Genomic DNA, 25,087 nt, shown 5'->3' on the forward strand with positions numbered 1-25,087 from the left:
CAAAGAATGTTTTGATATGTAGTTGGTGGTGAACTTCTTGTTGTTCAGACAACATTGTTCCTCATATCCATCAAGGACATTTAGGCTTAATGTAGAAAGAACCCTATTACATGCCATTCTGTATAGTATTATACTTCAGTCATCTCCTTTCGGGCAGCTGAATGGTTAGTGAATGTTTCTTGTTCTTGGAGAAGGTAAATTAAAGTTCATAATTTCAAAGGAAATTTTTCACATTTATTCGCTTACCATACTGGAATATCTGACAGTCCTAGATAATACAGCAATGTTTCATCTAATCAGTTTATTGATCATGATATTGATGACTTTAAAAAGTATGGTACTGGAGTCGTGGATTATGCTGCTGTATGTTGGAGCATTGTTTCCACAAATATTTAATTGGTTATGTAGTGTATAAATACAGTAGTATGACTGGCTGTTATATCAGCAGAGAACGTCTCTCTCTCTCTCAAAATTAAGAAAAGAACCTCTAAATTCAAAATAAATGTAATCTATACTAACATGGCACGCAATATATCTTTTGGAGGGAATGATTCTCAATTTTCTATACCATGGGTCAATTTTCCATTACTCCGTAGTATTAATGAGGGCTTTGAAATTAAATGAATACATTCCTGAGAGAAATATGTAATAAGAATGCATTTTCTGATTGCAGTCGTAGATTGTATCTAGTAATTTTCTTTTTCCAGAAGCTTCATGAGTTTGAGGAGTTTTTTGAGATAAAGTTGGAAGACACAAATATTTAAAATATCAACTCTTTACATTGCTATGTTAATGCCCATGTTGTTTGTTGCGTGTAAAAAAAAAACAAGTGTCTGTAAATTTATTGAATTTCTTAAATAGCAAGTTAGTGGGGAAACTTTTTATTGTTATTAGATACCTCAAAAAATTTGGTGTGTTGATTACTGTAGGATCAGAAATTAAAATTTTGAGTTTTTGTTGGAAATGTATCCCAGCCTTGTCAGGAATATGAGAGGAAGGGGATGTGGCTATTGGGAACTATGCCAAAGAACTTCAGTTGTGTCGGGGAGGAATTTCTAAATTTTCTGTTCTTTACTCATGCAATTACAACATAATCAAATAAAAATGGTCATATTCATATATAATATGCAGACACCATGACGTTGGGTGATGTGAATAAAAATAAGTCTAAGCATGTGTGTGTGTGTGTGTGTGTGTGTGTGTGTGTGTGTGTGTGTGTGTGTGTGTGTGTGTGTGTGTGTGTGTGTGTGTGTGTCCCTTCCACTCCACATTTGCGGTGAATAAATATGTAGAGTGGAAGCGTAGCATAAATTTGAGTGTCTGGAGTAACCAATCAGTGTCATTGATCAAGGTCATGCACGTGCCATGTCAATGACTTCCGGATAGTTCAATGCTCAACATGGCAGAAGACAATGTAGAATTTCAGTCCACTTTTATATCCATTTTAAAGGAACATACAGTTCTGTTTTGAAAGTCACAGTTACCATATAAGGAACACAAGAAAACAAGTGCAATAAATGCAGTTCAGTGTGAATGACATGCTAAAGTTAAATATTTCCATCCAACAACTTTTGGTAAAAAAATTACAAAACATGAAAAGAAGACTGAAATATAAAGTAGATTTAACGCGTACTGGAAACAAACCCATTTCTTTAAAATAATGGGAGAAGCAGCTGATGGATGTGATGCAGGGGGAGAATAACCCTACCATTGGCCGTCTGAAAGGTAGGAAATCTTAGCCTGATAATTATGATATTAATAAATTGAGGAAGATGGTATAACGTAAAGAACAAAAATTCATTTTGATGAAAATAGTACATTGACAGTTAAATGTATTTTTTAAGGAGCCAAATCTGCAGGAGTTATATCATCCCTCTGCAAACATCGGAGTTCCTCCAAATTCGGGAGTCATGGACAGAGTTAGGCCATGATACATCTACACTGGTTGAACTCTTCCTGTCCATTGCAAGTGGCCTGTACATTAATACTAGGGATGCCTTTTCTGTAAATGTACTAATTCCCATGAACATGTGGCTTCTTAATTTCTACACAAGTACAGTCTACAGCTCCGACAGCATAAGGGAAGCTAAAACGTTCTTGCCACTTCCTTTGCTTCCTGCATCTGAGCAACATTTGTTGAAATTTTATCTAATAATCTGCTTTTATTTCTATTAATTTCAATACCTGCAAAAATGTTTTTGATACAGTGCTCCAAGATGTCTTCACCAACTCCACTCTGAAACCCAGGGTCACCAACATAATGCAAGAAGATTCTCATTTTTTCTTCGATTGTTAGTGCACCACGTCTTTCTTTCTTTCTTTCTTTCTTTCTTTCTTCGGAGAGCCCAAGGAAATGCTCCGCTAACCATTCAGTGTGCTCCTTACTGGACCTATATAACCCTTTGTAATCAAGTTGAGATGATTCTCTGCGAAGTTTATATTATTTCCTTTTCCAATTAAGCACCACCATAAACTCTGCCATGCTGTTGAACTTCACACTATCATTTGGAGTCACCTACTGAATTAGCTCAAGGAAACATGAGCAAGCTCTTTCTGAATGAGTGCCTGCTTTAACTTTATCCACCAGAAATCTGGAGCTCCCACTCTGCTACTCGAGTGACTGGAGTGTGTGCTCAAGGTCACAGGTCTGCTGTGACTGACTGCTACCGACCAGTGTTTTTTATTCACCTCATTGAGAGTGCCTGCTCTAAATTCGTGAGTAGAGAGTGCGTGCTCATTTTCATTCACACCACCCATTGCATTAACTTCACTCTGTTGCACTAATAAAATAGGGCATTGTTCGAGTCAAAGTGCTTGATTTTGACTTTAAGATATTGTCATCTCATAATCCTAGATGATCTTGGTGTCTTGTATATCAGGCCTTGAAAGTTTCAATAATTTTTTATTATCTCCAGGGGATCCTTAGAAGAGATAGCGTAAATAAACTGAATGTGAAAATGGTGGGAACTGTTCGTGTCATACCTTCGACTTAATGTTTGTTGTGTTCCTGGCTATTTTTTAGCATTCAGTCGCTTGGCTGTTGACATGTTTTATGCTTTCTTAAATAGTTAATTTGTGAGATCAAACCCTATCAAAGGATAGCATAAAGAAAACTGTGTCATTTTTATTCCTTATATTACCTTTACTTCCAAACTTTAGCCATGCTGAACACTGGTTGTAGTTGACCAAAGAGAAAGTTTTTGCATGTCAGATTTTGTGTGGACTGTCATCATGTTCCATACTTCATTCGTTTGCATTAAAGTTGTGTGTACACTTGTGTGCTTTTGCCTTGTTGCCATTTCAATGTAAATTTTATTTTATGTTGATTGGTGGTAATATTGTAAGTTGTGTAGTTAGAGTGGATGTGTGTTATTGGTAAAGCTGTGCATGTTGAATTTGTGTAGTGCTGTTTAGTCAAAGGGTTAGGAGAACTTGGAGTTTGAAGCTGAATCACAGGTAGGAACATTTCAGTATATGTCTGGTTAACAAAGTGAAATCCAGATTTTAAAAAATGTATACCCGTGTGATCTGGAAATTATACTTTTAGATTTGAACTTGAAATGTGTGTGTTTGGACCATTTCTTTCCCTCCTCTTGGCCCCAAATGTTTTATGTTACACTTCTATGTAGTAATGGATTTCAGATTCAATGTTAAATGTGAGAAGGAATTGGCTCTGCATTATAAAATAAATATAATTTGAATTATCTTTCAGTATTTTGTATAGAGATCTGGGATTGGGGTTTTGTTATAAGATTATGATAGTGGCTTATCAAAATGTTTATTTGTACATTTTCCTCTGCACCAGCAGCAATAACAACAGTAAACCTTTTCTTGTCTCATCTCCTGTCTGCAACACATGGTGGCTGCAAGTTTAGCACGAGAGATTTAAAGTAGCATTCAAAGAGGTTTAAATCCATAATAACATTATTTTTAAAAATAAGTTGTCGTATTGTGATTTGACAAAATAATAATGCACACAAAACATACTTCTACAAAAGTTCTTCTAACTTGTCAAATGCTGAGCAAATTTTCACTAGGCTTGTTAATAGACAACCACAAATGCTACTTGAATTAAACGGCTTACGGCCAGTTTCATCAACCACTGTTAAAAATCCGATAACAGAGCATTAGTTAACACCTTGTTAAGATTTTAATGTGGCGTTATAGAAATCGCGTTTAACAGAACACTATAACAAGCTCGTTAACTAATGCGGCATTACCGTTGACGATTAAGTCAGCCGTGTGCAGCATTAACATTATTTCGCTCTTCTGAATGGTGCCAGGCATAATGTTATCAATTTGTCACCTTTCTCCTGTTCCTTTTTGCGCGGAATGAGAGGTTCCATTTGAAATACCTGTACGACAGCCTAAGAAAGAAGGGCAAAAAATAAGATTATTCGAAGAATGAGTTGGAGCGGTCCAAAACCGGAGGTGGTATATTCATTCCAGTATTTAAATAGATATCTTCAAAGATAATTGCATTAATGTCCGACTCATTGTCTGAACGGTCAGCGTACTGGCCTTCAGTTCAGAGGGTCCCAGGTTCGATTCCCGGCCGGGTCGGGGATTTTAACCATAATTGGTTGATTCCAATGGCACAGGGGCTGGGTGTATGTGTTGTCTTCATCATCATTTCATCCTCATCACGGCGCGCAGGTCGCCTACGGGAGTCAAATAGAAAGACCTGCACCTGGCGAGCCGAACCCGTCCTGGGATATCCCGGCACTAAAAGCCATACAACATTACATTAATCGGCGACAAAGCTGGGCCTCTTTGTAATGATGACTTGTGGTGCAGAATATCACAATATCAGAATTTTATTAACTGGACAGATCATTAATAATTACGGAGCACAATCATATTAGAAATTAGGCCTATCAGGTTATACATGGTGAAGGCTACGTGTGATTATGATCCCCCTTCCTTTGAATTAATATTTCAATACAAAATGTAATGTTTGTTACACGTTTGTAAGTTAATGGAATATCAGTACATTACCTATCTCTCGTCTGTGAAATGATGCTTTAGTTTAAACGCATTGCTATTTTGTGAGATATCTCTTTCCTATTACCATTCAGAGGTTTTTAAGTTGAAGTTTATTAACTGGACATATCATTAATAACTACAGTAGCACAATTGTATTAGAAATTGGGCCTATCAGGTTATACATAGTGCAGGCTGCATTTGCTTATGCTCTCCCTTCCTTTGAATTTATATTTCAACTTAATGTTTCTTAATGGAATACTAGTTTAAGTAGACCTCCCTCTCTCTCTTCTACAATTTACAAAACTGATATTTCCCGTAATGATCTGAATGACCCTGTTGCATAATTTCTCAGTAATCAGGAATTGCTGCATTGGAAACAGGGGTGAATTTCGTTCTGTAGGTCTACGGTATTCTAACCTCTCTTCTATCTCTTCGCGTACTTTCCTCGCAACAGGTTGAGATAACCTACTGTATATTGCAATAACTGAAAAACTGCATTCTGTTAGTTCAAGTATGTCACTTCTTCTCTGTGAAACTTCCTGTCTCTCAGCATTTTGAAGGTAATCTATAGAGCACCTGAGCACCAAACACAAGATCTCTTCCAGCAATTTTTATTTTAACATGACGTTAAGCAGTTTAACGGGACAAGGGTGCTACGATAAATTAACAGACTGTTTAACGGTGCATTAACATTAATGAAGTTTGATGAAACAGCCATTCTGTTAACTATCCCGTTAAAGCAGTTTAACATGACGTTAAATCCTTAACGGAGTTTGATGAAACTGGTCCTGAATTGGTAAATTGCCCTTCTTGAAGATGATGTACTAGAATCCTAGTTTGTTTATAGGTTTGTTGAATGTTGGATTAACTAAAAATTATTTTGTGCCATTTTTAGAATATTCATGCCTTCAGTAACAAATTTGTTTCATGCTGAGTGAGGTACCGTATGAAATACTTCAGTCTCAAAAGTTCAAAAAGGACATTACAATAAGTCTTGTCTTGTTTTCATAATTGTAAATAATGCTTGAGGGCAAACTTCAGCATTCTATATTTATACCTATTGAATATATCCTTGGGATCAATTTTTTTTAAATTCTAGGTCTGTTTGAACCAGTTTCGTCCATTTAGCGTTTGTCCCCTTCCTTCTAGAAAGGCTGTTGAAGGTTCTGGAGGTCAGTCTCTTGGTGTCCATTATGACTATGTAACCGTAGAAGATAAGTCACCTCTTTCTCATGGCTGATGTTATGCTCTCTAAATGTTGATAAAGCTAATTGTTATGCCTTATTCTGTATTCACCTCCCTCTTTAATGGGGCCATGATTTTCCTCAGGACCTTTCGATCTTTCAGTTCCAAATTCCAGAATTGTCCCGTTTTGACCATATTCAAGCATTCTGGCGCATGCAGTAATGAACGTCTTATTATGGTTTCATAGTGTCGAAGTTTAAGGCAAAGGGAAAGGGATTTGGACTTGTAAACATTCCTCCAGGGATGGAAAGCTCTCTCTGGTTTGGTACACCTGGCTTTCATGGCTAGATCCTCACTGATGTTCTAGGTTATCCATTCTCCCAGATTTTTGTTGGAGTTAAGTCTTCTTTATTACTGTATCCCCGTGTGGAATTGAGTTGGGCCATCTCTGATGTTGGTGATAAACTCAGTTTTCTTAATAGCAATCCTCAACCCTACTTTAGCTGCTATTTGACTGAGGAAGTAGAGTTGGTGTGTAGCTTCCTCCATACTTGATGCTAGGAGAGCAAGGTCATCTGTGAAGCCCAGGCATTTGATGTTTAACTTGTCCTTAAAACCGATTGTCAACCCGGAGTTGTCTGATGGAGTTTTCGTCCATTCACGAATGACTTTCGCTAGCATGCATTTGTAGAGATTATGGGATAAACCATCCCCTTGCTTAACACCTGTTCTTATGAAAATCCATAGCCTGTTTCCAGTCATTCGACCGGGTCAGGAATGGAATGGATAAAGCCCCCATCTAGCGGCGAGGATAGGAATTGTGCTGGCTGCCGAAGCTTGTCGCACTCCTCTGGTGCAATGATAAATGAATGACAGATGAAATGATATTGGAGAGTGTTGCTGGAATGAAAGCTGGCAGGGAAAACCGGAGTATCTGGAGAAAAACCTGTCCCGCCTCTGCTTTGCCCAGCACAAATCTTACATGGAGTGACCAGGATTTAAACCACAGAACCCAGCGGCAAGAGGCCGGCGCCTGCCACCTGAGCCACGGAGGCTGTACCTGTTCTGATAGTAAAGCTTTTTGATAGTTCCCCTCTGAATTTTACCTTTGACTTGAAGTTTTTCAAAGTAGCCTTTACAAGATTCAGGGTCTTATTATGTAGTCTCAATTCAGCAAAGGTCTGAAGGAGAGATTGTATATCTGTGGAATTATAAGCTTTCTGGAAGTCAACGAAAATTGCCACAAAGTCTGAAAAGCTCATATTCTAGGGAGAATAGTTATGGGGTTCTGGATCTGTTCCACACATGATCATGATTTCCTGAATCCTGCTTGATACTTTCCAATGCAGCAATCCAATTGAACTTCTAATCTTGAGAGAAGTATCTGAGCATGATTCCTCTGTAGTTGTTTAGATCAGACTTGTCTCCCTTCTTGTGTAAAGTGTGGATTATAGCCAAGTTCCAGTCACTTGGTAGTTTCTGTGTTATCCAGATGTCAGTTATAATTTCACAAATACGTTGAATGGAATCTTCATCTACATATTTTCACAATTCTGCGATGATACCATCTTCACCCACTGCTTTGTTGGACTTAAGCTCAGAAATGACTTTCCGGATCTCCTCCTTAGTTCGTGAGAGGGAATTTGAGTTAGGAATATCCTTTATTTTAAAGAGTAGTTTCTCTCTGGGTTGTTGAAATATTCTGCTAGGACAAATGTGCAATCCACATTGTTAATATTCATCCTCCCATCTGGTCCCCAGAGGTGAAGTGTAGGGGATGAATACAGGGTTATTTCGGTCTTGAGGGTTTGGTAGAAAGTCGCGCAGGTACTTTTCTGCGTGGTTGATAATGTCCTTATTGTATTGCCTCTTAGTGTTTATGATGATTCTGGCAGTGGATTTCCTGATTGTTAAGAGAGTTAACGTTGCTCTTGTTACTGTTCCACCTGAGGCATGCTTGCTTTCTTTCTACAATTGCATTGTCATATGCCTTGGTCCACCACAGATGTTTATTTCTTCTGGTTGACGGAATTGTTTTTGTAGCTACATCTAATATTGCCTTCTGTAATTGTGGCCAATCCTTTTTTTTCCCTTATTGCCATCTCCATTCCTGTTGGTTCTCTTGTGTGCTGAATATTCCCAAACTACGGTCTTGAATTTTCGCTCTTTCCCAATATCGGCATTGAAGTCCCCCATTAGGATTGTTGTGTGATGTTTCGGTATTCTCTCCATTGTCTCTTCTAGTTCTCCCCAGAACTTTTCTACCTGTTTTCTATCTTTTGTGTTGGTATCATTGGTTGGTGCGTGGAAGTTGATAATTATGTATGTTTTCTGAAGGCTAAGGTGGATGTTCTTTCATTCAGAGATGAGAAGGAGATGATGGAGTTGAACATTTTGTTGTTGACTATGAAATCTGTGCCCAGATTTTTCATCACTCTCTGACCTGGTTTTACTTTGTAGATCCTATAGCCCTGTGATTCCATCGCTTCTTCATCTCTAAACCTAGTCTCTTGTATTGCTGTTATCTGAATATCATATTTTGTTAGTAGGACATCTAATGTATGTTTTAATTTCCCTGTCTTAAGGAGAGAATTTATATTGATCATTGCCAAGTAGTGGATGTGTTTCTTCTTACAAGAAGGTGCAGGCTTCCCGGAATTCCTCCATCTTTTTTGGAAGTTCTCCCGCATTTTCTCCTTGAGTCTGACCTCCTTTCTTAGGTCTATGTTATATTTTATAATAAAGTTTTCTTAATTGGAAAGTTTCTGATGTATTGATTCCAGATATGCTTATGAGTTTACAGTTCTTTGCTAGCGCTTTTTTTCTTTTTTTTTTTCTTTTTTTTTTTTGGTGGTTGCTTTACGTCGCACCGACACAGATAGCAGATAGGTCTTATGGCGACGATGGGGCAGGAAAGGCCTAGGAATGGGAAGGAAGCGGCCATGGCCTTAATTAATGTACAGCCCCAGCATTTGTGTGGTGTGAAAATGTGAAACCACGGAAAACTATCTTCAGGGCTGCCGACAGTGGGGTTCGAATTTGCTATTTCCCGGATACGAGCTCACAGCTGCGCGCTCCTAACCGTACGGCCAACTCGCCTGGTTGCTAGCACTTTAATGTTGCACAAACACATAGAAAGTTTTTGGCAATAGAAGGATGTGAAAGTGGTGGGATTGGGAAGGTAGTGTTTGTGGTCTTATTTGTGGTACAGCTGCAGCATTTGCCTGGTATGAAAATGGGAAAACCACTGAAAAGCATCTTCAGAGCTGCCAACGGTGGGATTCAAACCCACTATCTACCAAGTGTAAGTTTTAAGTTGATAGAACTTTCCAGAGTAAATCTTAATCAGAAGAATGGCAAAACTTCCTAGATTTAAGCTGGTTTTCAAAACTATTGAAATGCTGCAAATCCATTAGCTCTACTAACGCACAGAAATTCTGTTTGGATGGAATTATATTATCACAGTTTTTCTGAACACTATAGTAGTTAATTAGGAGTTGATTGATTGATTGATTGATTGATTGATTGATTGATTGATTGATTGATTGATTGATTGATTGATTGATTATGTAGTTAAAGGGACTTCAAATCAAGATCATCAGCTCCTTGATTAAAGATGAAAGTAAAGAGTGAACTTACTGGGTAATGGAAATGGAGAGAATAGAAAGAAATTGACTAAAGAAGTTTTGGTAGAATTGACGAAAGAAAGTCTGGGATACGCAAGTAGAGGTAATGCCAGATTCTGTCAGGACCCCTTGTTTGCGCATGCAGGTAATGGTTGTGATTATTGTTCTAAGAGGATGTACAATTGGGCAACCATCCTCTCGTAACATTAATCAGAGGAAAAATGGAATAGATCCAACGCTTCAGGAAGTGAGATTATCAGCAAAAGAAAGGGAAGGATCACAAAGACTTCCTAGGTCTAGCAAACCTAATACTGACTGGGTCAGAAGAGAGCATTAGTTGACCAAAAAAGGTTGGATAGGGAAGTGAGGAGTCTTGACACAAGTGGAGACAGTGCCAGACTTGGCTAGGGAGTCTTGATTGATTGATTGATTGATTATGTAGTTAAAGGGACTTCAAATCAAGATCATCAGCTCCTTGATTAAAGATGAAAGTAAAGAGTGAACTTACTGGGTAATGGAAATGGAGAGAATAGAAAGAAATTGACTAAAGAAGTTTTGGTAGAATTGACGAAAGAAAGTCTGGGATACGCAAGTAGAGGTAATGCCAGATTCTGTCAGGACCCCTTGTTTGCGCATGCAGGTAATGGTTGTGATTATTGTTCTAAGAGGATGTACAATTGGGCAACCATCCTCTCGTAACATTAATCAGAGGAAAAATGGAATAGATCCAACGCTTCAGAAAGTGAGATTATCAGCAAAAGAAAGGGAAGGATCACAAAGACTTCCTAGGTCTAGCAAACCTAATACTGACTGGGTCAGAAGAGAGCATTAGTTGACCAAAAAAGGTTGGATAGGGAAGTGAGGAGTCTTGACACAAGTGGAGACAGTGCCAGACTTGGCTAGGGAGTCTGTGGTTGCCGTCCCACACTCCCAGGTTGAGAGCTTGTGGATTTACTTCTTACAGCCGAAAGGGGATACCATGGATGTATTCTGCTCTCCCCATCCGCAGCAGGTGTTTCGACAAATATCTCTTAAGTTTAGGACATCTGGCATAGTATCATCACCATCACCATTCCTCATTCTTTTCTCTTGTTACACTTTGCTTCTCTACCCTTCAGTCTTAACATCACAGGCCGGATACAGTGGTTGTATAGCACTAGTTGAGGATTATCGCTTTCAGACTTATTTCAGTATTACCTTATTTTGTTGTTCATTAAACTTTCATCTAGTAATGAAATGAGAATTCACCTTCTGTAATAGGGAAGATCTCATTACATCGTGAGTACATTTCGTTATAATCATATACCAGTGATATAAACTAAGTAAACCCATATCATCACCCCGAGGTGGCGCAGCTCTTTTCAGGCACACCTCTTATGGAGTGAGCTGCATTGCCATTTTCACCACATTCCTTCCCTCCTTCCACTACTGGGAATCAAACCCAAACCTCTGAGGACAGCAGCTGATAATGCTAATCATTATGCTACAGAGTTGGACAACTTGTGTCCTCATCCCAAGGTGGTATAGCCCTTTTCAGGCACACCTCCTCGGAGGTAAGCTGCATGTACCATTTTTAACCATATGTCAGCCTTCCTGCTTTTCTTAAATCTTTGGAAATACTGGGAATCAAATCCAAATCTGAGGACGACAACTAATAGTGCTAACCATTGTGCTATGGAGGTAGACATGTAAAATAAGTTATTTAAGGAGCTAAAACAACAAAAAAGGGAAAAAAAAATCCTTCACATAGTTCAAATTTGATGTTTTCTTATTTGCACATTTTCTTATTAACTTGGATGAACTTTGTTAACAGATGTATATTGCTGTTTGTGTTTGAAGTCTATGGTTTGGACAGCTGCTATATTCTAAAGCTTAGTATTGGGCAGTGGGCATTCTCTCCTTATCCTCTCCTTCTACAATATTTTGTAGTGTGACAATTTTGTTAATGGTGATGCTATTTTTTATTGAAGTATTGTTTTATATTACTTTTAGTATTAAACTATGTCTTTTTGTCATTGTTATTTGTTTATATCTATTTCAGAATTTCTGCCTTGATATAGCCATATGATGGAGACCACATGTACCATAACAGTTCCAGTTACAGCAAGATAGCTTATAATTCAACATCTTCCACTTTCATTAACAAACATAAACTGTTTCTCCATTTGGATTTATATCATGATTGACTGTTTGTTGCTGGTTGAACTTTCTCCCACATAATGCATGTAAAACAAACTTTCAACATGTATGAGAGTTTAGTTGTCATTGATAGATATGAAAACGGAGATGCCAATCTTCATAATTGGTTGTCCATAGCTGCATAGCCTGCTGCAGAAAAGGGAAGCAAAATAAATGTAAAATAACATTCAGTTCATATAATACTAGTATCATAACTTTTATAGTTAAAAAAAAAAGCGTCTTGCATTGCGTCCTGCATGTTTAACTGAAAAATCACACTTACATATTTCTCAAAACAGTTGGTTCAGTGAAATTTTCAGTGGTCCTAAGCATGAAAACTTTTCCATATACTCCTTTCTGTAACGCTGATTAGCTTCAGATTGTTTTTGTCCTCAGTCACTCGGCTCTTCATTACAAATGATTTTTACATGACATCCTCTTGGTGTTTTATTTATTGTCGTTCTTTACTTCACCAAAATAAATGCATGCACTACACCGACATCACTTTGCAGCAAAAGCAGGCAAAAGAAGTAAAAGTCACTGCAGGTAACTCATTACTAAATCAGAGGTAACAGAACAGAAGTTGAGGACATATGCTGGAAATTTGCATTCAGCAAAGAATGTTAATGTTCAGATATCATTGACAAACATCAGTATCTCTCTCTTTTATTTTTATTTTTTATGAACCATTTTTCTAACAGTGAAACTCCAATGTACAACACTTTTTATTCATGTTCATAGGATAAATGGAGAATTATGCCATGTCAAGGACATAAGCCCAAAAGCCTATATCATGTCTACAAGCACGGGTCATGAAAGCAGAAATATTCACATGAAATTATTTTGTAGCTAATTCATTTTAATGAGTATCTGGCCAGGGGCAGATGATGATTTGGATGATTATGGATATGGTATGGGAAAGGAACAAACAAGTGTCAAATCAAGTTAGAGAGAGAAAGGGTTGAGCGGAGAACAAGAAAGGAACACACGTAGGATGAACACAATGGCAGGTTAGTGTGGGAAAAGGGAGATTGTCCTTGTCCTTTTGTGTTACCATGTGACCTTGTCTCCAATTTTTATTGCCACCTCTTCCCACACCGACCTCCCATTGTGTTCGTCTTATTATGTGCTGCTTTGTTGTTCCGCCCCTCCCCACCTCTCTCTCGGACTTGACTACAGTAATGGTGCAGATTCTGCAGTGAGAAACCCTCTGCTGAGTCTTTAGCTGTAGTGAATTGATATCTTGACTCCTTAGAGGGGCCAGTGGCTTTGGGTGGAAGAACTTCTCTAAAAGGGGTTGATGTGGGGTGGAGGAAATTACATTGAAAGCCATCTCGCTCACTCACTCACTCACTCACTCACTCACTCTCTCCTCATTCATTTACTCCATTACTTACTTACTTACTTACTTACTTACTTATTTTACTCACTGTGGCTGCTGGTACCTCAGTTGTTCCTTGGCCTCTCCAACTTACTGCCACCATTTATTTCTGTCTGTTGTCAGCTTGCATTCGAGAGATAAGTGGGTTGAACCCTACTGTAGGCAGCACTGAAGATGGTTTTCCATGGTTTCCCACTTTCACTTCAGGCAAGTGCTGGGACTGAACATTAAATTAAGGCCACAGTTACTTCCTTCTCACTCCTATTCTTCAGGAAGAACCAATCCTGTGCTGAACAGATCCTTAACCTTAAAACTGTATTCGCATACTCCAAAATGAGAAACCGCTATGTGGTAATCTCCTTTGTTGATTTTCAGGAGGCTTACAACTTCGTTGATAGAGAAACACTTAATAAAATTTTCCAGGAACTGGGATTACAGAGCAAAACCTGCATGCTCACTCCAGAAACCTTGACTAACACCCAAAGCTTTGAGATAAAAACGGGTGAGACAAGAGGATGGATTTTCCCCACTTGTTGTGAGAGAATGGCTCAAAGAAGTGACCAACTTGGGTGTCCAGAGTGGGATATACCTGGGTCATAAGAAGAAAGGGCTAGTTGGTGATTGCCTGGCCTTTGCTGACGACATGGCACTGATTGCCGATTTACTGGATACAGCAACAATACAGGTCAATTGCCTCAGAAGACAGGCAGCGAAAGTGGATCTTCTAGTGTTGTTGGAGAAAACACAGTTCTTCACCAACATCAAAGAAGCTAAATACTAAGAAGATAATACTAAAATGGGGAAGAATCACGAGGACTAAAAAATTTAAGTATCTTGGCAAATGGATTGAATCCAACTTTCCAGAAAGAGCATCATTATCCATGAGAATCAACAAGTTGGAACTGGTCTGTTGACTGATAAAGGACACTTATAACAAAATATGCCTGTCATGCAACCTGAAACTGAAGCGCTACACGTCAGTCATATTACCAGAAGCCCTGTATTCCATGGAGTATCTTTCATTGAACCGAAGAGGTCTGATGGAAAATCTGGAAGTCAGAGAGAGAGAGAGAGAGAGAGAGAGAGAGAGAGAAGAATATTCTCATGAAGATCTTAGGTCTGATAAAGGAAGGTGAGTTCTGTAGATGGCTTAATTCTGTGCTCTACGAACATATAGAGTGTCTCTCTAAATGTGCTGGGGAAAGGAGGGTAGCTTTCTGTTGCCATAAAGTTAGACTGCCTCCCAAAAGATTGACCAATTGCCTGTTCATCTTCTGGCAGAACAAGATGATTTGTACCACTTGTCTGACAGAAACTGAGAAGGAGATTAAAGGACTGGGAATATCAGATCTTCAAGATAGATGGTCTGTACGACATACCCTGAAAAAAGGTTGTTTTGCTCCTAGGCCCTTCATTGCCCTCCAAGGACATCAATCTTCTATTCATCTATGAATAAGACTGTGGTCAATTGCTCAGATCTCCAGTTCTTTGCTTCCTGATCCTTCAGTAGTCTCTTTTGTTCTGCTTATGTGAACATGGGTTGTTAGGTGCTGTGTATCTATAGATACAAAGCCTTTTTTTGGATAGTTGAAATAGAATCCAGAGCTGTATGCACCAAATGTATTGCCTCATGAAGCTTAGTCTGGATGATAAGGAGTCGTCCATGTTGTAGGATGTTGCATTAGGTCTACCAGAGTAAGAATAACTTATTTCATTTCATAAAAAAATATTTGTTTTTGGCGTCGACCTCTGCAGATCTTTTGCCACTACTTTCAACATATGATAGGAACCTGCGAGTCAGTGTAATTGCAGAAATGTAGTGTGTTGAATGTGAGGAAAGGAACGTTAAGGACGACACAAATACCCAGTCCCAAGGCAAGGGATATTAATCACTTACAATTAAAAACCCCTGACACGGCCAGGAATCGAACCCGGGGCAGCCAGGTTATAGGCAGACGTGTTGCCGCCGGGCCGGATAAGGACGACATTAGTATCGGTTTCATTAAACTGTTGTAGCGTATACACTGCAGTACATTGGACATCTATAAATTTGGTTGCACTTTTTCTTGCTGAATAGCCCTCCTTATTCAGGGCCACAATAAGTTTTTCATTCCTAGTCTCCTGACACTAACTCCTTATTAGCAAGCAGCATGAAAAATAACAAATACCATGATACTGAAACGAGAAATTAATTACTAGATCCCATAAGTTAGGCCAAATGCCTTTTATTTCTTGACCTCCTGTGGGTGGGAGATGTAGATGAAGAATACACCCACGGTATCCCCTGCCTGTCGTAAGAGGTGACTAAATGGGGTGACCAAGGGATGATCGAATTAGAACCACGAGACTACTTGTAATTAGTACCATCACGCAGGGAACACCATGGGTCACCTTTACTTGCTAGTAGTACCACTAAGTTAGGTGCACAATAGGTTTGTGATTAGTAGCAACATTGTGTGAATCAGGATTAGATTTACAGTACCTGTGATTAGTACCACTACATGCGGAACACCACGGGCTTTCATTGCCTGTAATTAGTACCATTATGTGAGAGACACCACGGGTCTGGGGGTTGCCTGTGATTAGTACCACTACCGTATATGAGTGACACCATGGGTCTGCTTTGCCTATGATTAATACCCACTATGTGAGGAAAACCACGGTATAGTACAAGTCCCTGTGTTTAGTACACCTATGTGAGGAACACTATAGTTTTGCGTTGCCTGTAAGTGGTGCCACAATATGAGAAACACCATAGGTCTGCGTTACATGCACATATTACATTACCTATGAGTAGTACCATAATGTGTGGAATACCGTGAGTCTACGCTACTTTTTATTAGTACCGCAACATGACAAATACCATGTCTCACCTTTCCTTTCTTATTTCTTCAATCATGTACTGCTGTTTCTCCTCCTGTTTTCTTATCATTTGCTGTTGTTTTTCCTCCTGTTTTCTTATTTCCTTCAGAATTTCTAATATCCCTCTTTGCTCTTTCCTCGTCTTTTCTATCTCTTCCTTGTTCTTTATTGCTTCGTCTCTCTTCTGTAGTTCTTCTTGCTCCTTGTGATATTCCTCAAATCGTGCTAATTTATATTTTCTCTAACTCTTTTATGATACTGTAAGAATTCCTAGGTTTTCCATAATGACTTATACTAAACTTATATCTGTACCTTAATTACTAAGTACTTTTATTAATCTGTCTGTATGCTTGTGAATGGCTAGACTACCCAAAATTTCCTTCGCCGAACTACACTAAACCGTTCCAGATTGTGAGATAATCCAAGTCCTTACTATATTATTCAGTTTTAGCCCATTTCAATGTGATCATTACATACGTTTTCTAGTACATCTTCATAATTTTTATCTTACAGCTTAGTAAAATTTATATTTTATTCTATCATTCTCATCTAAATTTTGCAATTGATTGTCTGTTGCAGCTGTAACCAATCTTTTTCTTCTTACTCCAATGTTGGGTGTCAAATTTCTTTTCAACCTCTGTCTTTTTCTTCTTCTTACTTCACATTGGTGTGCAAATTTTCTTTTTATTTCCACATCGTCTTTTGCTTCAACATTGGGCTGAATTTTCTTTCTAGCGCAGTGGCTAGAGCATGAGACTCTTAATCCCAGGGTCGTGGGTTCGAGCCCCACATTGGGCGCCAATTTTTTTTTTACGCCCTTCCTGCGTCCAGGATGGTGTATGTAAAAGGAATTCCAATCAGCTTCTCAGGGCTCTTGAATATCTAGTTATTTTACGTGGGATCAAAGAAAATCTGATACACCGAATCCTATATTACCTATCTGATAGTAAATTTGATGGATGTCTCCATCTGACATATGCGTGGGTCGATGTTATTACACGAAGACTCATCGCCTTAAATCTAAAGTGTCTTATACTACTGTCGAAATCTATAAATAAGATCTCAAGTTAATTTTAGTTTACTATAATTTGTTATGAAACAATATAAAAATCTAGGAAAAGAAAATTAATGTGATGTACTTAAAATTCAAAATTGAATGCTTGATAACCTTCTAGTACTGTATGTTCAATTCATTTGTTGATGATTACATTTTATCTGTCATTTCTGCTTATCATCATTGAAATCGGCTAAGAACTCCTTATTTACAGCATTGATCAATAAAAATTATTATTATGTGCGATCTCCTGGGAAAAAGAATTAAGTTTCGTTACGATAATGTTCTCTCAATTTAATATACTTCGTTATCTGAAATATTCTTGCATGTTTATATCACAGTTCATTAAAACACAATGCTTAATAACTTTATTCTTGAATTATCTCATATTATTTTCTCTCGTTTCACAAGCATTGGGAAATTCGATAAGTTTCTTGTTCTCTTTTCAGCTTAAAAAAAAAAATATGCTGACAAAAATTAATACTGTTCTATCATTCATAATTATATCATAAAATTACTATTGCTGTTCAAAGTAAAGTTACCATAAAGTCTGGCTTGTCGTTAAATAATGATAATTAGAACTATCATATCTCTCATGAAATAACTAACGTTAGGGAAATCTCATACTTGAAGACATTATACAATATCAATCCCGTACGTATTCTTATATACAGTAGCAATGATCCTCTATGATAATCTAATGATGCCATGATTCATTTAAAAGAATGTAGCTATTTAGCAGAATTTCTACTTAACATCTCCAAGTACAATAAACATTTGCTTTCGTAGGGATACCCTCGATGACCACAACCTATCATCCTACTTCATGAAGGTTAAAACTATACGTTGCCATTACTACAAAGTGTGGATTCTTGATATCATACAATATTACTCTAATAGTAGCACTTGCTATCCTAGTTTGCGTCAATCGTTATGTACATTACTGTAAACCTTCCATCTCTTCTTTCATTTCATCATAGTATATCCTTTCATTGAATTCATCTTTCATTTCTTTCTTATAGTAACCTTATGCCTTCATAAATTATCCATTTCAACTCATATTTCTTCTTATTAACCTCAACTTTCCATAATAACGATTTCCCTCGACGCACAATTAATCTTATTCTCATATACTATTAACATAGGATCAACATCTTCTTAATTCGTAGTATCATTTATCCTGCCTGATGACGTTTCTACCTCTCATAACATCTTATCTTACAATAACAACATATTACCTCTTTGCATTATCAGAATATATCACCTACATTCCTTTCATACTACTACTTGGAATCTATATAATCTCAAAACACTTTCTTCTTATAAGAACTTCAGCTATGGCATAACGTTTCTTGGATTGTATATCTCTTTTAATATCTAACTGGGATTTGCTTATTTATGTGGATGACTACCTAACTCCTTTTACATCAATCTGTACTGAAATCACTTGCGAGAATGCTTTTGAAGGTTATTTTTTACGATTTAAAACGGCATCACTACTACACTTGACTATACATGGTCTACAGAAATATTATCTACCAAATTACTTATTTTAATGCAAGAAACTTATCTTATTTCCATCCGCTCCTGGAATGGCCTAGGTCTGGCTCATTTTCTGCAGCCGGAAGCGATCCTCGTGGTTGGTGGCTGACTAGGCAGACATTCTCTGCGATTTAGGCTCATCATGGTTCGGCTTGGGTAACCTCAGGTAGCCTGTTGCCCATCTTCCTAGTGTGATACCATCTTTAAATGCTCGATTATGAAATTAGAATGCATAATTGATATCAGCTGACAGATGTTAAAAATATTCAAGGCCTTCTAATTGATCAAATATTTTTCTTAATAAATTTCTTGGGTTGGTCTGTAATTTGTATGCTCAGACCTTCAATATGTCGGCAGTTATCACAAAATTTATATTAAACTGATCTGTTTCACAAGTTTTGGCAAGATCATGTTATTGTAGCCTCTTCTTTGGTCGTTTGATTTTAATTGGCGTTTTATAGCTGGGTGGTGTTCAGTCTTGTTATGTATTTAAGATGGATTTATGCGTTTTATATTTATATTTTGCCTTGTTTTTGAGACAACTGAATGGATCAGTATGGTTAATATGCTCCTTTTGTTCAATTCTCTTCTTTTACAAAGTTTTTATCGGAATAATTTTACCTCTTATCTTCAATACGTCCATATGCTGGGATTGCCAATGAATTTGTCATTTTTATCTCAGTGTTGCGTCTTCTCAACAATCCAAATCCCATGTTATTGTCTGTACACTGCCATCATGATTATATATCTTTCGATATTATGTTAATCTAGACTTCTGTGACATACAATGAAATTATTCTATCTACTTCATCTCGTTATGGGTAATCGCGTTGATTGAAAGTTTACTTTTGGAAAAGTGTAATGGTACACATGGTTCTACTTTACTAGCGATAAGTACCATTATGAGGGGCAGATGACCTGGATTTTGTACCACTTTAGACAACAAGCATCATCGATTCAGGATTGTGCTTTAGAAGGAGTCCCTTGGTCAGTAATATTATTGTTTTACGATAGTTTCTGGGAATGTGGGGCTTTGCGGGTCCGATTCACTGATGGTTTTAAATTCATATTCACCCATTCATTCTTTGTCATCATTTTTTGAATTCTGGTTGGTAGATGATTTTGTCTTTTAAATTGTCATTAGATTTTGTCTCATTTTGTACCATTAGGGGCCAATGACCTAGATGTTAGGCCCTTTAAACAACAAGCATCATCATCATCATCTTTTATTTCTTGGAGGATATGTCAAAATATTAAATAGAAATGACATGTGTTCGAACATTTGTGAACAATCGGAACAGTTATTATTTTGCCTTTTCTGCCTGTTTTAGCTTCCGTTGCTTATTTGAAAGTTTAATGCTGTTTTTGCCTCTTGTGAGTTATGGATATTTTCTTATATATACTAGATGCAGGCTATATACTAGATCCAGCCTTAAGGTTCAGACCACCAGCAGGAGGTCGACAATTAGAAGAAGGCTATCTGCGAACCTACAATGCCCTATCATACAAATAAGTACAACCTTGAATGTATTGAGGTGATTGGGTTGTTGGTGGTTGCTCCTAGAACGACACTGAGCATTTTTGTAAAGACCTGCAAAATGCTAGGCATCCCTATTAATACCATAAAATATATTGCAATCTTGGCAGTGAAGAGATCTGTTGCGATTTTACAAAATCACTTATTACTACATTATAATGTGGTGTTGTACTTATTCTCTTCTATTTTCCTATCTTTTATGAGCAATAATTATTGTTTAACCATGTCCTACTCATTGGCTGAATGGTCAGCGTTGAGGCCTTCGGTTCAGAGGGTCCTGGGTCAGGGATTTTAATCGTGTTTGATTAATTCTTCTGGCTTGGGGACTGGGTGTTTGTGTTTGTTCCAACACTTTCCTCTTCATATTCACTCAACACACTACACTACCAACCACCACAGAAACACACAATAGTGATTACATCCCTCCATATAAGGTTTGTGTCAGGAGGGGCATCCGGCCGTAAAACAGGGCCAGATCCACATGTGCAACACAGTTCGCACCTGCGATCCCACAGGTGTGGGAAAAGTGGTAGAAGAAGAAGAAGAAGAAGAAGAATTATTGTATAACATGTTGTGCCTTTGTAATGTTTTGTCCCTGTGGCAGTTTGTTAATTACTGTATTAGGAAGGTAATAAAAAATTATGTATTAAAATTAATCAGTGAAAATAAAATATAATTGCAATGCACTTTTTTAATAATAAAGATAACAATTACATTTTCATTCAATAGATATAAAATAACATTTGCACAAACGATACTTTCATAACTGCACAAATCTCTACTGAAAATCTCACCACACAAACCAACTGGTCGAGAGGGTTGCTGGGTACCATACCTGCTACATAAGATTAAATACCGCCGAGCAAGTGGCTGTGTGATTTGAGTGATATAGCTATCAACTCGCATTTGGGAGATACTGTCGGCAGCCCTGAAGGTGGAATTCCATAGTTTTCCACTTTCACACCAGGCAATAGCTGGGACTGTACCTTAAATCAAGGCCACAGTCACTTCCTTCTCACTCCTAGCCCTTTCTTATCGCATCGTCGCCATAAGACCTATCTGTGTTGTGATCAAAACCATTGACACATGTTACAAAATGGTAAATTCTAACTGTTGAGAAAGAAAGATATAGTCGCAACTGTTTAGCTCTTCACACTCTGGGCTGATGAGAAAAATGTTTAAACATTTTTATCCCTTGCTCACATCACTGATGGTTCGTGGATTGTAGTTAGAGAAATCCATGCTTGAAGTATGGTTATGAATCGTTATGAATATGTCTTCAAATTCATTTCACCAACTATTCTCTTTTAATATTTATCTCTAAATGAAATTTAATTCTATATTCTTAGAATATGAACATTTTAATTCTGTTAATTAAAAAAAAACTTTTTTCCTTTTGATGTTATATTCTTTGGTAAACTTTTATGAATTGTAGTAAAATATCAGAGATTTATTGTTAAGTGGTACTTTCATAATTTTTGTGGCTTCTTCTTCTTCTTCTTCTTCTTCTTCTTCTTCTTCTTCTTCTTCTTCTTCTTCTTCTTCTTCTTCTTCTTCTTCTTCTTCTTCTCCATTGGGGTCTTCTAGGGTCCACGAGACAATTTCAGTGCTTCATCCTTTGTTGTTCCTTCTTCTTTATCCAATATTCCTTCATCTGCTTACTATGTCTCCTTTTCCTTTCCTCGGACCATTTTGAGCCTGTTTTCTTTTCCTCCCAACCTTGGAATCCTTCTGTTTTTAACTCTTTCTAAAAATCTCTCTCTCTCTCTGTTGCTGGTTTTTCTTTTATATTGCTTTTTTCCTGACTTCATGAATCCAGGTTGTTGTTGACTTCTTGTTCCAAAGATATTTGAAGATCTGTTTGGTTAACCTGTTGTCATCCATTCTGTATAAATGCCCAAAAAATATCAATTGCCTCCTTCCACATTGTTTCTGTTATTTTTCCTATGTTCTGGTATATTTTATCATTACTTGATTTCCAGAGTTCTGTAGTTCTTAACGGACCAAGTATTTTCCGTATAATTTTTCTTTCCAATACTTCTGATTTTTTCAGCTTGTAATTCAGCTCGAGATATTCACTTGCATTTTTTAATTATTATTATTATAATGCCATGTTTTATGAATATTTGTAACATTCTTTTACCCAGTAATGTTTATTTGCATGTCATCTTACGATCTGATTAAAAAATTATAAGTACCTTCAACATTGCCATTGATGCTTTCACGCCTCTTGATATAGACATGATATAGGCTTTTGGGCTTATGCCAGGTCTTGACACATTAATACTTCTAGATGAAGATGCTTTCATTCAAAGTTGTATGTTATTAACAATGACATTTTGTTCATTAATTTGGCAGGTGAATTCAAGGTATTAAAGAAAATAGCAGTGCACAACATGAAATGCAATTATTTTTACAGGAAGTGACGTTACATAAAGAGGGTGGTTCTCTTGGCTTCAGTATCATTGGCGGTACTGACCATTCATGTACACCCTTTGGTGGAAATGAGCCAGGAATATTCATATCTCATGTAAGTAAAGCAAATAAATAATATATACTGTAAACTTTGCAGTAATTTGAATTGAGGATGCTCAAATGAACCATAATTCTTAACACTGTACCAAAACAATTAGGATAACCTTGTCATGTCTTACCATCTGAAGGGAAAGAAACATAATAATTTGTTCAACTGTGCTATGCCTTTGAAGCTTAAGTATAAGTAGGCTGTTTTCTTTGCCTGGTTGGCATTATAATCATGGTTTATGTGCTGTGCCTGAAACAAAATAAAACTGTACATTGGATCATTGTTTTCTTATGCATATAATGATATGAGTAAAGAGAATCACAGGTAAGGCTTTTTGAGGATGATGATGTATTGTATAGAGTAGTAAATAAGTTAACAGAATTGTGAGCAACTGCAAAAAGATCTCCACAATATTGTGAGGTGGGCAACAGACAATGGTATGATTTAAATGGGATGAAAGATCAAGTTGTAAGTTTCACCAACAGTAAAAGTCCTCTCAATTTTAATAGCGGTGTTGATGTGGGTGAAAATACAGTAAAACCTCATTAAAACGTTTCTGCAGGGGGCAAGGTAAAATAACGTGTTAAGCAAGAAAACATGCTACTGATTACATGAATAAAAACTACTCAACAGGGATATGGAAGGATTAAATACAATTTTTTCCAACATGAGGGCATTTTACGGTGTGTGTCGGTGTGTACAATGAAAACTATATCTACCATTTCTAAAGATAAGAGAATTTTCAAAGGTGTGAAAAACATAAGAGAATGGATATAAAAACCTTTTCCAGTGAAGCTTATAAAATAACATCAGAGCACTGAAGCTTTACACCAGGAAATAGTGGCCTACAAGAAAAGAACTTGTTCCAGGTGCACACAATGTAAGAAATGAGCATGTTGTGTTCAGGGATAAGATTCTGTTTCCATCACTGCATATTAAACTTGGACTTCTTACACAATTCATCAGACGTTCAGATAAACACATTGGTTGAGGGCATAAGGAATAAGCTTAGATCTTAAAAAACCTAATCTTTAGAATAATAATGAAGAATGTTATTGATTACTCCAAGTGGAGTTTAAATAAATTTTAAAGTTGCTAGTTTGTCTATTTTCTGACCTGACTGGATTTTGGTGCAAATCAGGTGATTATCGTCACAATTAAGTTATTTTTATTTGTCATATAAATGCATATTTTGGCTATTTTTTGTCATAAGGTCGTATTTTGAGCTTTTTTCGTAGAAATTTCATATTTTGGTCATATTTCGGCGGTTTGGCGACAGCTGTAGCTGTGTAAAATCATTGTGAACTTTCCGAATGAAAACTAGTATTCGCAAAACTGCTTTTCCATATCACATCTGTAGTTACTACAAGTGGAATACTATGCCTCTTCTATCAAGATTGCGCAGGAATTGTTTTCCTGCAGTTTGTCAGAAAGTGTGGCATATATTAAGTCAAACTTTGGAATTATATCGAATGCAATACTCATTTAGAAACTGCTAGTTAGAAATTCATGCAAGTATTGAAATTGTGAGAAGTGTTGAACTTTCAGCACAACAATCACATGGAATAATTGGCGTCAGTGTAAAATGGAAACTTTACAATGCGCATTATCGAAGTGACGCTTTTTGCTGTGTGTGCAAGATAAATAATGTTCTTAGAGGAGAAGGCACCAGTACATTTCAGCATGAGTGCATACTCGACAGCCGTGATTTAATATTATTTAAATATGCACCAATAACGTCTTGTGACGTAGAAATGAGCTTCTCTTCTTACAAGAAGTGTTAAGTGGTAATCGTAAGTCTTTCTTGCCTGATGCTTTGAAGATGAATCTTGACATACACTTCAATACGACCCGCGGAGATGAATGAAAAAGTTCTGTGAGTTTGCACTATTTGCCATGTTGCCATACCATAATGTATCGAAAGACATCTACGTAATTCATTTCGTGGTGTTCAATTTAAACTTTAACGAATTTGAGTAATATTAATGTAATCTGGGTTTAAATGTTCCAAAATATTTTTTAAAAAATAGATTGAGTTATAGTTTTCTCATATTTCAAACCACCAATGAAGGGTGCAAACATGTTTTGACTTTTAAAATATTGTGTAATTTGATAATCTTAGCAAACTTAGTACTTTATAGGTATGTATTAAAAAACGTTTGATAAGTAAATCGAGGAAAATAGACTGTGAATAACTGCTAAACATGTATAT

General features: G+C 37.1%; 1 protein-coding gene across 7 annotated transcripts in view; it reads left to right on the forward strand.

The window, feature by feature from the left end:
• Positions 1 to 25,087, forward strand: part of scrib (scribble) — an 884,084-nt gene that overhangs the window by 598,469 nt on the left and 260,528 nt on the right. For all 7 annotated transcript variants that reach the window (XR_011017587.1, XM_067137118.2, XM_068225382.1 and 4 more), the window contains one exon: positions 22,771 to 22,881. Coding sequence is in view for 6 of the 7 variants with exons in the window: in XM_067137118.2 (XP_066993219.2) it covers positions 22,771 to 22,881 (111 nt within the window). In the remaining variant the exon portion in view is untranslated. The remainder of the gene's footprint in view (positions 1 to 22,770; positions 22,882 to 25,087) is intronic.

This window comes from Anabrus simplex, chromosome 1, assembly GCF_040414725.1.
Source record: "Anabrus simplex isolate iqAnaSimp1 chromosome 1, ASM4041472v1, whole genome shotgun sequence".
Classification (NCBI taxonomy): domain Eukaryota; kingdom Metazoa; phylum Arthropoda; class Insecta; order Orthoptera; family Tettigoniidae; genus Anabrus; species Anabrus simplex.